This window comes from Ranitomeya imitator, chromosome 3 (assembly GCF_032444005.1).
Source record: "Ranitomeya imitator isolate aRanImi1 chromosome 3, aRanImi1.pri, whole genome shotgun sequence".
In the NCBI taxonomy this organism is placed as follows: Eukaryota; Metazoa; Chordata; class Amphibia; order Anura; family Dendrobatidae; genus Ranitomeya; species Ranitomeya imitator.
The window spans coordinates 339,466,118-339,480,635 of NC_091284.1; the positions used below are offsets into that span (position 1 = coordinate 339,466,118).

At 44.3% G+C, this 14,518-nt stretch overlaps 1 protein-coding gene and 1 long non-coding RNA gene across 18 annotated transcripts in view; one reads left to right on the forward strand and one right to left on the reverse strand.

The window, feature by feature from the left end:
• The window catches only part of LOC138669915 (uncharacterized), a 151,275-nt gene that overhangs the window by 83,403 nt on the left and 53,354 nt on the right, over nt 1-14,518 (forward strand). The gene's annotated exons all lie outside the window — the stretch shown is intronic.
• Nucleotides 1-14,518, reverse strand: part of LOC138669913 (protein 4.1-like) — a 405,915-nt gene that overhangs the window by 5,694 nt on the left and 385,703 nt on the right. For all 16 annotated transcript variants that reach the window (XM_069756785.1, XM_069756784.1, XM_069756783.1 and 13 more), the window contains 2 exons: nt 12,910-13,038; nt 12,528-12,626 (listed from right to left, as the gene is read on the reverse strand). In XM_069756785.1, coding sequence (XP_069612886.1) covers nt 12,528-12,626; nt 12,910-13,038 — 228 coding nt within the window. The remainder of the gene's footprint in view (nt 1-12,527; nt 12,627-12,909; nt 13,039-14,518) is intronic.

Below are 14,518 nucleotides of genomic sequence, written 5' to 3' on the forward strand. Positions count from 1 at the left end.
ATTGTAGCCCCCAAGTTTTTATTTTCACAAGGGTAACATGAGAAATTGGACTGCAATAGTTGTTGTCCAATTTATCCCGAGTACGCTGATGCGCCATATGTGGGGGTAAACCACTGTTTGGGCGCACGGCAGAGCTCGGAAGGGAAGGAGCGCCGTTTTGGAATGCAGACTTTGATAGAATGGTCTGTGGGCGTTATGTTGCGATTGCAGAGCCCCTGATGTACCTAAACAGTAGTAACCCCCCACAAGTGACCCCATTTTGGAAACTAGACCCCCCCAAGGAACTTATCTAGATGTGTGGTGAGAACTTTGAATGCCCAAGTGCTTCACAGAAGTTTAGAATGCAGAGTCGTGAAAATAAAAAATATTTTTTTTTTCCACAAAAAAGATATTGTAGCCCCCAAGTTTTTATTTTCACAAGGGTAACAGGAGAAATTGGAATGCAATAGTTGTTGTCCAATTTATCCCGAGTACGCTGATGCCCCATATGTGGGGGTAACCCACTGTTTGGGCGCACGGCAGAGCTCAGAAGGGAGGGAGCACCATTTGACTTTTTGAGTGCAAAATTGGCTGTCGTGTTTGGAGACCCCCTGATGTAACTAAACAGTGGAAACCCCCCAATTCTAGCTCCAACCCTAACCCCAACACACCCCTAACCCTAATCCCAACCCGATCCATAATCCTAATCACTAACCCTAACGATAATCACAACCCTTACCCCAAAACAACCCTAACGTCAACCCTAACCATAACCCTAATCAAAACCCTAAATCCAACACACCCCTAATCCTAATCTCAACCCTAACCTCAAACCTAACCCTAATCCCAATACACCCCTAATCACAACCCTAACCTTAACCCTAATCCCAAACCTAACCCTAATCCCAAGCGTAACCCTAATGCCAACCCTAACCTTATCCAAACACTAACCCTAATCCCAACTCTAACCCTAACTTTAGCCCCAACCCTAGCCCTAACTTTAACCCCAACCCTAACTTTAGCCCCAACCCTAGCCCTAAGGCTACTTTCACACTTGCGTCGTTTGGCATCCGTCGTTTTGGACAAGAAACGGATCCTGCAAATGTACCCGCAGGATGCGTTTTTTGCCCATAGACTTGTATTGCCAACGGATCATGACGGATAGCCACACGTCGCGTCCGTCGTGCACTGGATCAGTGTTTTGGCGGACCGTCAGCACAAAAAAACATTCAATGTAACGTTTTTTTGTACGTCGCATCCGCCATTTCTGACCGCGCATGCGTGGCCGTAACTCCGCCCCCTCCTCCCTAGGACATAGATTGGGCAGCAGATGCGTTGAAAAACTACATCCGCTGCCCACGTTGTGCACAATTTTCACCACGTGCGTCGGTATGTCGGGCCGATGCATTGCGACGGCCCCGTACCGACGTAAGTGTGAAAGAAGCCTAACCCTAAATTTAGCGCCAACCCTAACCCTAAATTTAGCCCCAACCCTAACCCTAAATTTAGCCCCAACCCTAAATTTAGCCCTAACCCTAGCCCTAACCCTAATTTTAGCCCCAACTGCTCTTCTCCTGCCGGCCGGCAGATGGAGACAGATGGCGGGCGCACTGCGCATGCGCCCCCCATTTTCTTTTCCCCGGCGGCCAGGAGGAGCAGCAGGAGGACCCAGGGACACCGGTGAGTATGATAGGGTCCCCGAATCCCCCTATTTCTCTGTGCGATCACATCAGAGGACAGAGAATTACACTTTGCTTTTTTTTTTTTTGCGGTCGCCGGTAAACAGTTAATTACCGGCGATCGCAAAACAGGGGTCGGTAAAACCGACCCCGATCATGCTCTTTGGGGTCTCGGCTACCCCCGGCAGCCGAGACCCCAAAGATTCTCCCGGGGCCGGCCGGCTGGCGCACTGCGCGTGCGCCCGCCATTGTGAAGATGGCGGCGCCCACCGGGAGCCACGAGGAGCACCGGGGGAGACAGGTGAGTATCGGGGGGCGATCGGGGACCCCTTTTCTCTGTCCTCTGATGTGCGATCACATCGGAGGACAGAGAAATTAAAAAGAAATTAAAAAGAAATCGCGTTTTTTTTTTTTTTGCGATCGCCGGTAAACGGTTAATTACCGGCGATCGCACATGCGGGGTCGGTACAAACCCCCCCAAATCATGTTCTCTGGGGTCTTGGCTAACCCCGGCAGCCGAGACCCCGGAGAAAATCCGACTCTGGGGGGCGCTATTTACTTTTTCCACAGCGCCATTAACGGCGCTGTGGTTTAAGTACCCTTAGCGACCGCCGTTAAAAGGCATATCGGCGGTCGCTAAGGGGTTAAACCAGAGCGTTATGTCACACAAAATAGTTAATAAATATTTTCCACATGTCTACTTTACATCTTTTTTTTAAACATATTTTTGTTGTTAGAGAGGTTCAAAGTTGATAACGTTTTCTCATTTTTCCAACAAAATTTACAAAAACTTTTTTTTTTTTTTTTTTTTTTAGGGACTACATCACATTTGAAGTGACTTTGAGGGCCTATACGACAGAAAATACCCAAAAGTGACACCATTCTAAAAACTCCACCCCTCAAAATCCTCAAAACCACATTCAAGAAGTTTATTAACCTTTCAGATGCTTCACAGAAAATAAAGCAATGTGAAAGGAAAGAAAAAAAAATGAACATTTTACCTTTTGTCACAAACATGTTACTTTAGCCCCTTTTTTATATTTTCACAATGGTAACAGGAGAAAATGGACTCCAAAATTTACTGATACCCCATATGTGGGAGAAATCTACTGTTTGGGTGCATGGAGAGCTCGAAAAGAAAGGTGCACAGTTTGACTTTTTGAACACAAAAAAGGCTGGAATAGAGAGCGGACACCATGTCGCGTTTGGAGAGCCCCTGATGTTCCTAAAAAGTGGAAACCCTCCACATGTGACAGCATTTTGGAAACTAGACCCCTCAGAGAATTTATCTAGATGTGTGGCGAGCACCTTGAATCCTCAGGTGCTTCACAGTTTATAATGTTGGGCAGTGAAAATAATCTTTCCCACAAAAATGTTGTTTTAGCCCTAGATTTTTTCATTTTCACAAGCATAGCAGAGAAAATTTGTGCAATTTCTCCTGAGTACACTGATACCCCATATGTGTTTGAAAATTACTTTAGAAGACACAGTGCAAAGAAAGATCAGAAGGGAAGAAGCGCAATACTGGAGTTCAGATTTTGATGGAATTGTTTAAGGGTGCCATGTTACACTGGCAGAGACCCTGAGGTGCCAGAAAAGCAGAAAGCCCCATAAGTGACTGCCTTTAATAACTACCTTCTCCCCCCCCCCCCCCCGCCCTTATTCCTTGTATGGGACTTTCACTTTCAGCAATTTGATCAATGTTTTAAAGTGTTGCAATGTTTTAAAATATTTAGAATTGAGAGTCCTCAGTGGTTGATAAAGATGGTAACAAATTGCAAGCTTTCGGGACTACTCAGGTCTCTTCATCAGGCATAGACTAAAAGAAATTCAGGAGGATCACATATTTATGCACAACACATCACAGAAAAAAACATGGATAAGACAGGTGACATGAAGCAGAATTACCATGAGTGATAAACAGTTATGTCCATAAATATTGGACCAGTACTTAGATAAGGAATGTTTTATTGTCCTCTGATTGGGGTCTGGTTCTGTTGTAATGACCTCACATGGTCTGAGGGGCAAATTCCTTAGTTTATGTAAAAAGACATAAATCCATGTGACACATTCATTCCTGCACTAAGACTGTCAAAGGTCATCATCAGCTTATATTCCCATATTCTTCTGTCTCTGAGATTTGAAGTTACCTTTTAAAACAAGTAATTTCATGTCTATAATGTTATGATTGGGGAGACAAAAATGTATTGCCACAGGTAGATCCATTCTTTTTTTTTTCTTATTGTGTGGCGGTGAGAATTCATTCTTGTTCTAAGCTTTTGCCCTGTCTCCCCCACATACAGTTAAGTAAATAAGGCAGCACACTGCAGCGCTAGAACATACAAACTTGAAAAACGAAATTTGAACTGCATTACTGCACTAGAAATATGAAAAATGAGAGCGTTTAGCGCATAAAAATGGCCAATTTTATGTGTACCTGGTAGCCCCTTTACGGCATCTCTCTTATACCAGGTCCTACACTTGCCTTACCTTGCTGAGAATAAACGTCTCCATCTGAATGGGTACATGTGAAACCTCTTCTTAGACTAAAATTCTCTCTCTCTGTGGAGTGCTCTGCAGTGTGCTGCCTTATTTACTTAACTATATACGAGTTGGCGACTCTAGGTTCAGCACCTGTTCACACTGAGTCTATGTTTGGATGTGCCGGTCAGTTTTTTGAAATGTATCCCCCACATACAGACCCCCAGTTGAATATTTAGTACATATAATTAGGTACACCACATTAGAAGTGAAGCAGCTGAAAGTACCTTGTATCTTGTAGTCCTGATGTTTTAAAACATTGATCAAAGTGCTGCACTGACGCAAGCCTCTTAGACATGATCTGAACATGGTCTAAGGGGCTTGCAGTAGCCTGGTGACTCTGATGTTGTCATGACTACTTCAGGTCACCATGGCAATGGTCAGTCCCTTGTGATGACATCACGGGGGTGCCAATCAGAGGGGAGAGGGAGCTCCCTTCCTCCTAAATGCTGTGATGGCAGCTTTTAGGAGGTTAAAAAAAATCAGGGGCAGTACAGGCACAGATCCAGGGAGTGAGAGCTGGGTGTCAGTTGTCATGTCAGAAGAACACCCGGCAGCAATCATGCGCTCACAGCTCCTTCCATTCCATGAAGAATGGATACACCCAAGGTCATGAAGGGGTAAATGAGGTGACCATCAGTTGACACATCAAAGCAGAACATGTAGGGTATGTGCACATATTGCGGATTGGGCTCAGGAATTTCCTGAGCAGATTCTGCATCTCTTGGCAGAATCCGCAGGTCCACATCCACGCGATTATTATGCGGATTTTGTGCAGATTTAATGTGGATATGCTGCGGATTGTCATGCGTCTTTTGGCCTGCAGTTTTCTATAATGAAATGGGTGTAGAAACGCAGTGGAATCCGCACAAAGAATTTCAATGCTGCGGTAAATAAACCGCTGTGGATTCCGTGCGGAATTTTCTGCAGCATGTGCACAGCTATTTTTTTTATTTCCATTGCTTAATATTGTATGGTCAAACATTTGTTACCTCTAACGATGACGCCATCTGTTAGAGTCAGGGTTCTATATACTCCAGTGTGCTTGACCACAAATGATAAAGAGGGATAATTTTTGGACCATTTTTTTTCATTAAAAAAAACATGGAAAGTGAAGGATATTAATTATCCATTTCTATTGCAGGATCAATTTAACATTGCAAAGGCTAAGTTTATGTTAAAGAGATGCGGATCTGTGGCGATCCTGGGCGGAAAATCCGCTGCGAATCCACAACAAATCCGCCATGTGTGCACATACCCCAACAAAGAATTAGCAGTGGCATGTGCCAGATGACTACATTTTATTAAAAAAATAATAAAAAAAAAATGCTAAAGATTAACTGTACTTTCGAGTAACTAATTCTAGTTACTGTAGACCTTGTATACTGCACTATCACCAATTTCCCCCACTGCAGGCTCAAGGTATGTGCACACATTCAGGTTTTTTCACTTTTTTTTCACGTTTTTTCGCGATAAAAACGCTATAAAAACGCATGCATTATGTATCCTATCTTTTAGAATGCATTCTGTAATTTTTGTGCACATGATGCGTTTTTTCCGCGAAAAAAACGCATCGTGTTAAAAAAAGCAGCATGTTCATTAATTTTGTGTTTTTTTCGCGTTTTTCCCGCTATTCTATGCATTTGGAAAAAACGCAAAAAAAAAAAAAACACAACAAAGCCACGCAAAAAATGCATCAAAAATGCAAAAAAAAAAACGCATGCGGATTTCTGGCAGAAATGTCTGGTTTTTGTCAGGAAAATTTCTGCCAGAAATCCTGACGTGTACACATACCCTCAACCTCTAATTTGCAATCAAATGAGCTCGTGGGAGGAGATGAGCTGCTGAAATCTCTCCACTACATTTCACAATACAGAGATTCCTGCTCTGCATTCCTTTTTTAGCACATATAAAAGCAACAGAAGCATGGAGAACAATATACAGAAGCACTGAGAAGTCTGGATGTGAGGTAAAAAACTTGTTAGAAAGCTCAGTCGTGTGGTTGTGAAAATATGACCACACTAGGATGTCATCTGAGTGCAGTCTGATGCTTTTCCAAAAACCCGCAGACCTGAATGGCAGAGTATCATCTCGGAAGCAACTCGTGTATGCTGCGATTTTTTTTCCCTTGCATCAATTTTGTATAAAAAGTCGGACATATACACTGCCTTATGGAATAACATGGGAACGAGTACTATGTGTCAAAACGGCAAATAGCACTCATCCGATTTTTACGGTTGTGTGCACGAGCCTAAACATTGTAAACAATGGCAACTGGACAAAATCTTCAAAATCAACGAACAGTTCACTGGCGATGAAGACACAGCTAGTACATAGTTTGGTCTTTTACGTAATAACATACCGATACGAAAACTGGACGACAAAGAAACAAGACAGAAGAATTGATGCCTTCAGAATGTGGTGCTGGAGAAGAATATTCTCAATAACAAATGCCAAAAAACAATACAATTTTGAAATAATTTAAGCCAGAGATGTCACTCTAAGCAAGGAACACCACTACTTTAGACATATCATATGAAGAAAGAAATCACTGGAGAAGGGTCTCATTGTCAGAGGAATAGAAGGAACAATGCGAAGAGGAAGACCAGCAACCCGATGACTTGATACTATCAAGAGAAAGGCAGATAAGACCCTAAAGGTACCTTCACACATAACGATATTGTTAACGATATCGTTGCTTTTTGTGACGTAGCAACGATATCGTTAATGAAATCGTTATGTGTGACAGCGACCAACGATCAGGCCCCTGCTGGGAGATCGTTGGTCGCTGAATAAAGTCCAGAACTTTATTTCGTCGCTGGACTCCTGCTGACATCGCTGGAACGGCGTGTGTGACACCGATCCAGCGATGTCTTCACTGGTAACCAGGGTAAACATCGGGTAACTAAGCGCAGGGCCGCGCTTAGTAACCCAATGTTTACCCTGGTTACCATCCTAAAAGTAAAAAAAAACAAACAGTACATACTTACCTAACGCTGTCTGTCCTCCAGCGCTGTGCTCTGCACTCCTCCTGTACTGGCTGTGAGCGTCGGTCAGCCGGAAAGCAGAGCGGTGACGTCACCGCTCTGCTTTCCGGCCGCTGTCAGAGCAGTCAGATAATTGGATGACACCGCTGAACCTACAGCCAGGCATGGTCGTGTGTGACAATGGCCGGAACCTGGTGACGGCTCTAAGGCAAGGTGAGCTCATACACGTACCTTGTCTGGCCCATGTGCTTAACCTCGTGGTTCAATGTTTTCTGAAAAGCTAACTGGAGCTGCCAGATCTGAAAGTAAAAGTATGCCATCTGCCTGCCCATTTTAGAAAGTCAGCTACAGCTTCAGCCGCCCTTCAGCAACGTTTTCAGCTTCCGGCTCACCGACTGGTGTGTGATGTCCCCACGAGTTGGAATTCTACGCTGCATATGTTGGAAAGGATTTGTGAGCAGAAAAGAGCAGTTGTTGACTACCAACATCAACAAGGCCGTCGATATTCAGTTCAGGCTCCACACATAAGACCTCAGGAGTGGACATATCAGACATATGTACCATCCTACAAAACTTTCATGACTGCACCAAGAGGATGAGCGGTGATGACGCCATAATTAGCATCACCGTCCTGCTTCTCAGCATTCTGAAAAACTCTCTGCTCACAATTAAAAAGGATGCATTACAGGCAGAGCACGAGGACATGGACCAAGGAACCATACAGGGGTATTACACTCAGCCCAGCCTCATGTCTTTCCAACGTGGATTGGTAGGCAATGAGGAGGAGGAAGAACAGGAACGGTCATGCGCTACAGACGGTACTACAAGCACAGCTGTCATACCGTTTGCTCAGCGGGGATGGCCTGAGGACAGAGAGGAGGAGGATGATGAGGACTGCATGGTCAGTCATCCTGCTGGTGAGGACACGGAAGTCTTGCCTGTTAGCAGTCTGGCACGCATGGCTATGTTGCGCTGTGTTTCACGTGACCCTTGCATTATAAAATTTTTTGGTGGCACTCATTACTGGTTGGTGACACTTCTAGACCCATGCTAAAAGGAGAACTTTCAATCTTTTCTGCCAGAGGTATTCTAAAATGTAGCAGTACCAGAGGGCCCTTTAGCAGAATTACTTAGAAAATTCCCATGTGAGAACTCTGTCAGAGTTTGTTGTACAACCAAGAAGTCCAAGCGAGAGAGACAGAAGTACAATCACAAGGTCACATTTGTCACCTCCTAGCTCTTGGAAGAGAGATGTTAATTACGGCTTGATAGTATCTCTGTGAGAGCTGTTACACAAAGGTTCTCAAGAGAAAATAATATATTCATTGGGGGCAGTGGTCCAATAAAAAACCAAGCAATTATGATATTAACCCGAAGGGCTGGTCTAGAAACCTGATTAAATTAGACCTGTATACAGAGAAACGTGTTCACATAATGGGGGTGGCCGAGCTGGTGTGATCCAATCTACATTCATCCTATCCTCAGGGAGCAGAAAGCAGACTACCAAGTTAGATGATTTCTGTAAGTTATCTCCTGTTATTTTATACTGTTTTGCATAAGTTGTATGTCTTATTTTTATACCTTTTCTTATTGTAAGCACTGAACCTTTTTGTAATAAAGTATAAAACTTTAACAAGTTGAACCTTGAATGTTCTAAAAGAATCCATAGCCTAAGGTGTGTGAGCCTTATGAGTGGTATACATTATTAGTATTAATATTTCCGGGACTCATCGCCCATGTATTCGGTGAGTGGTGGCAGCGTGCATGAGCGGTGTGTGGCCTGGGTCGGTGTGTGATTTATGCTACCATTACAGCATAGGACAGAGGTTGAATGCTGGACTGAGATAGATTAACCCTTGCAGGCACAACCCAAGTCACGTACAGAGAGTGGGCACGTGGCGAATTAGTTACACCATGTAGTAAGGGATCCACGACATCCTCCTCCTTATCCTCATCATCCACAACCAGTACAACACCAGGGTGAACGTATTCCGTGATGCAAAAGTCACTCAATTTTTGTGCAAGGGTGTTTTTCAGATGCCCGTTACTAATTAGAAACCAAAATAAATTCCCCCAGGGGGAACGGTCATCAAAATGAGATGTATGTATATTTTTCCCATTTATGCTTATATATTCCAGTTTTAATATCTCTGCACCCTTTATGACCCAGTCCAGTTTTTGGCAAGGGTGTCTATGATGCCCATAGTATATTTTTTAAAAATGTATCTCCCTTGGGGAGAAGTTTGTCAGCTCATGCACTGCGTGTATGGTAATTACAAGTCTAGGAGACACACTCCTTTACATTGAGCCTAGTTTTTCATGCGGCCTTCAGCAATGTCTCCTCATTCTCCACCACTAGATCACCACACTTAACGTGTTCTGTGATGCTACAGGTAGTCTAATTTTTGCCAAGCCTGTCTATGATGCCCATAACAGATTTTTAAAAAAGGTACCCCCCATGGTGAAATGTTTCTCAGCCCATGCACTTCGTGTATGGTCGTTACAAGCCTAGTAGACCCCCTCCTTGTCATTGGACCTAGTTTTTAATGAAGCCTTCCTCCACCTCTCATCATTTTCCACCACTAGATCACCATTGTTCACGTGTTCCGTGCTGCTATAGACAGTCAATTTTTTGGTAAAGGCGTCTGTAATCCCCATTAAATATTTTTTTAAAATGTACCCCCATGGTGAAATGTTTGTCAGCTCATACATTTAGTGTATGGGCATTACGAGTCTAGGAGACCCGCTCCTTTGTAATGGGACAGTTTTTTTTATGGGGCCCTCCTCCAGGTTTCTTCCAAGGGGGATTGGAGTGCGTGCAAATTTGGGTCAAGGCGGCCCTTGCATTCAATACATAAGAAAACAGTATGGCAGGACCAACTGAAGAATGTGAAGTGGGTTTTCCTGTGGCCATCCAGTACCTGGGCTCAAAGGTTTATTGGGGTGCATATAATTTGATAGCAGGGCAGGCCTTGCATTCAATGCAACATTTTTTCAGGAAGCCCTCCTGTACCTGTGTGAAAGGGGTATTTGGGTGCGTTGTAATTGTTGGAAGTCCAGCCACTAACTTCATAGGCAATAACAGCATAGGAGACCCACTGTTTAATAATGGCCCTTTAAGAATATTGATGCCGCCTAATGCCCCTCTAAAAATAGGCTTTGAGACTTTAAGACTGAGTCCCTCTTTCATAAATGAAACAAGATGTGTCTCCTTATGTATCACACACCACATGGCCAGCTAGGGTTGTTAAAGGGACACTGTCACCTGAATTTGGAGGGAACAATCTTCAGCCATGGAGGCGGGGTTTTTGTGTTTTTGATTCACCCTTTCCCTACCCGCTGGCTGCATGCTGGCTGCAATATTGGATTGAAGTTCATTCTCTGTCCTCCGTAGTACATGCCTGCACAAAGCAATCTTGCCTTGCGCAGGCGTGTACTATGGAGGACAGAGAATGAACTTCAATCCAATATTGCAGCCAGCATGCAGCCAGCGGGTAAGGAAAGGGTGAATCAAACACCCGAAAACCCCGCCTCCATGGCTGAAGATTGTTCCCTCCAAATTCAGGTGACAGTGTCCCTTTAAATGTTACAATGACATTTCCCAGTGAACGCATTTGCATTGGTTGAAAGCAATGTAAAAGTTGAAAAATGCATAAAAAACGCTGCGTGTGAACATAGCCCAAGTGGTGGAGGAACATTTTGTTCTGGGGTTAATTATTTTGCATTATATACAAGTCATTACCCTGGAAAGGATGGACCTTAACATATTTCCCACCAAAATCCATTTTGTTTTCGTTTTTGTATGTTTTTTTGTGCACCTGTAAAAATGGAATGAAACTCTGACAACATTGTTTACAGCTGTGACCTTGGAGTCAGAAATGCTTCCAGGGGCGATCCTCATGATGTTCCTGTGTCATTTGAGCAGTGTTTATCATTTTCAGACGTTTTTATACCTTAAAAGGACCCCCGAGGGGATCGCGATAAAAATACTCGTGTTTCCCATAGACTTACATTTGGCTTGTTGCGCTGGCCGAGTACCCGAGTATTCCAATTTGCTAGACCCGAGCAACTAGCACCCGAGCATTTTAGTGCTCGCTAATCACTAATGTTAAATAATGCATGGAAAACAGCACTTGTCAGAAATAACTGAAGCTGGAAAAAGGGTGCAAAGCCATTGACTTCATAGATATAATCATGTTTCTTTCTGGTAGGCTCTACTACAGAGGTCCCCAACTCCAGGCCTCGAGGGCCGCGAACAGTGCAGGTTTTCAGGATTTCCTTGGTATTGCACAGGGGTTGGAATCATCACCTGTGCAGATGATCACATTACCACCGATGCAATACTAAAGAAATCCTGAAAACCTGCACTGTTGGCGGCCCCCGAGGCCTGGAGTTGGGGACCCCTGCTCTACTATGTTCAGCATGACAGATTCTAAGCTTGAGGTTTCACTTCAGCTAATGTATTCTCGCATATTCTAATTCTAACGCACGCATATTAAGCAATTACAAAACTTCTAGTTACCGTATTTTTTGGCCTGTAAGACACTTTTTCTCCAAATTGTTTTGGGGGGAAAATGGGGGTGCATCTTAGTCAGAATATACTTACAAGTAGTGTGGCAGCAGGAGTCAGGCGATTTTGTGGTGGTCAGACGCTGCAGGGCGATGATCACTCCCTTCCCATGCTGGTGCGTCCGGTTCAGCGGTGCTCTGTGGTGCGGGGAGCTCCGTCGACATTTTGTTTAAGCCCGGAGTCCCCCAAACATCCATTACTGCAATATGGTGGCCTCCAGGAAAATGGCCACCGGGGACGGTGCATGCTCAGATTGAGATCTCGGCAATGAGATCTGATCCAGAGATCTCGGGAGACAGGGCGGGGGCGGCCATTTTCCCGGAGGCCACTACATCGCAGTAATGGATGAGCAGGGGGAACTCCGGGCTTTCCCAAAATGCTGGAGGAGAGCCCCGCACCACCAAACCTGCTACACCAGCCTGGGATGGGATTTCCCGGAGTCTACTGCATTACAGTAATGGATGTGTGGGGGCTCCGGGGTTTCAGAATATATGTCAGCGGAGCCCCCGCACCACCGAACCTGCCACACCATTCTGGGATGGGAGTCATATCTCCGGTCCACTCCACCGAACACCCCGTGACAACGTACCACCAGCGCTGCTGAACCCCCCCCCCCCCAGTAAGCTGAATTCGGACCCCCACATTATTTTTTTCCCCCCTATTTTCCTTCTGAAAATTTGTGGTGCTTCTTATGGTCCGGTGCGTCTTATAGTCTGAAAAATACAGTACCTTCCAGAGGATCACCTTTAAGCAGATAATGCAATAGCTTACCTTGGTGATTTGGGTTGTTGTGGTGCTGCTAGTTGTTTCGGAGGTAATGGTGTGTGCAGTTTGCAGTATGCCAGGTTCTTGATCATAGTTATCATCATTCTATAGACATAAATGTTTTAATTTAGAACATTTAAAATATACAGTGGCAACTAATGTTTAATGGGCGTAAGGCAATGAACAATGAAAGATTAGCACATTATTCAACATTTACTGATGCATGACAATACATTAACGATAACCTCTGGTTGCTGCACGTGTAGTTATGATTATATTAGCTCTTCTTATGGAAACAAGCATTAACGCATGCTCGGACCTGCTGGGGAAGATCTTATTTCCATACGAATGTATATCAGACCAACAGACAAGATGGAAGAATACTAACTTTTGCAGCTTCATATGTGATGGTCTTAGTCTCTGTGTGAACCAATGGGACTTGTTTGGTGGGGATTTGTCCCTTCTCACTGGTTGCAGCATTAGAAATGGTTACTGCCTGTGTTTTCACCAATGGTGGCTATTAAAAAGAGGAAAAATTATTATGAAAAGACAGTCAGGTGTTTGTATTACTTGAGTAGTGGTAAAGTATGGTATAACATGTATGCAGTGTGTTCAGTTTATAAAAAAATTAGCTTAATATTCAGAACATAAAAAGATCAATTACAAGTAAAACTGCCTGTAACCGTACATTAAAAAGGCTATATAATTTTAAAGGGAACCTGTCACCCCCAAAATCGATGGTGAGGTAAGCTCACCATCATCAGCGGCTTATCTACAGCATTCTGTAATGCTGTAGATAAGCCCCCGATGTAACCTGAAAGAGAAAAAGAGGTTAGATTATACTCACCCAGGGGCGGTCCCGCTGCGGTCCTGCTGCGATGGGTGTCTCAGGTCCGGAACAGCGCCTCCCATCTTCATTCGATGACGTCCTCTTCTGGTCTTCGTGCCGCGGCTCTGGCGCAGGCGTACTTTGTCTGCCCTGTTGAGGACAGAGCAAAGTACTGCAGTGCGCAGGGCCTCTCTGACCTTTCCGGCGCCTGCGCACTGCAGTACTTTGCTCTGCCCTCAACAGGGCAGACAAAGTACCCATGCGCCGGAGCTGTGGCGTGAAGACCAGAAGAGGACGTCATCGAATGAAGATGGGAGGCGCTATTCCGGACCTGAGACACTCATCGGAGCAGGACCGCCCCTGAGTGAGTATAATCTAACCTCTTTTTCTCCTCTTTCAGGTTACATAGGGGGCTTATCTACAGCATTACAGAATGCGCTGTAGATAAGCCCCTGATGATGGTGAGCTTACCTCACCATCGATTTTGGGGGTGACAGGCTCCCTTTAATATACAACTTATGTGAAGATACAGGCCCAAAGGTGACAGACATATTGCCAAGAGATTTTTATGAGAACATGTCCCTTCTGATTTCTTTTAGGTGCAGTACGGATGCCTACAGAGATTGTTTTAAGATAGGGCTACTTGCACACAATACTTGGCAGTGTCTGCTTACTGTAAATGATCGCAAAGTTCCCAATATCCAGATCAAATGTACCAATAGGCTGACATCAGATGGGGCAAAATGCAGTGTCATGAGACTTTTACCAAATACGGTACATTTCCTACTTACTAGATTGAATAGCTGCAGTTATTGTCATATGAATGTTAAAGGGAACCTGTGAGCAGGATTGTGCTCAGCAAACTACAGACAGTGTCAGGTCAGTACCGTTATACTGATTAAAATGATGCCTGGGTGATGAAATCTGGCTTATGGTTGTTTAATCTCTATTTGCAGCTTTCAGTTAGTGAAGTTCTCGTGCTCTGGGGCGGCTTCATGTGTTGCTCTGCTTACATATTCATCTGTATGGCTTATGCCAGGTCACTGATCCCTTAGCAACCTGCTCCTATTTTACATACTGAATATAATATGGATTGAAAAAAAATTTCATTCATCAGGCAGGTGTCGACACTTGAGCTATAGCATGATACGGGGGATAATATGCATAT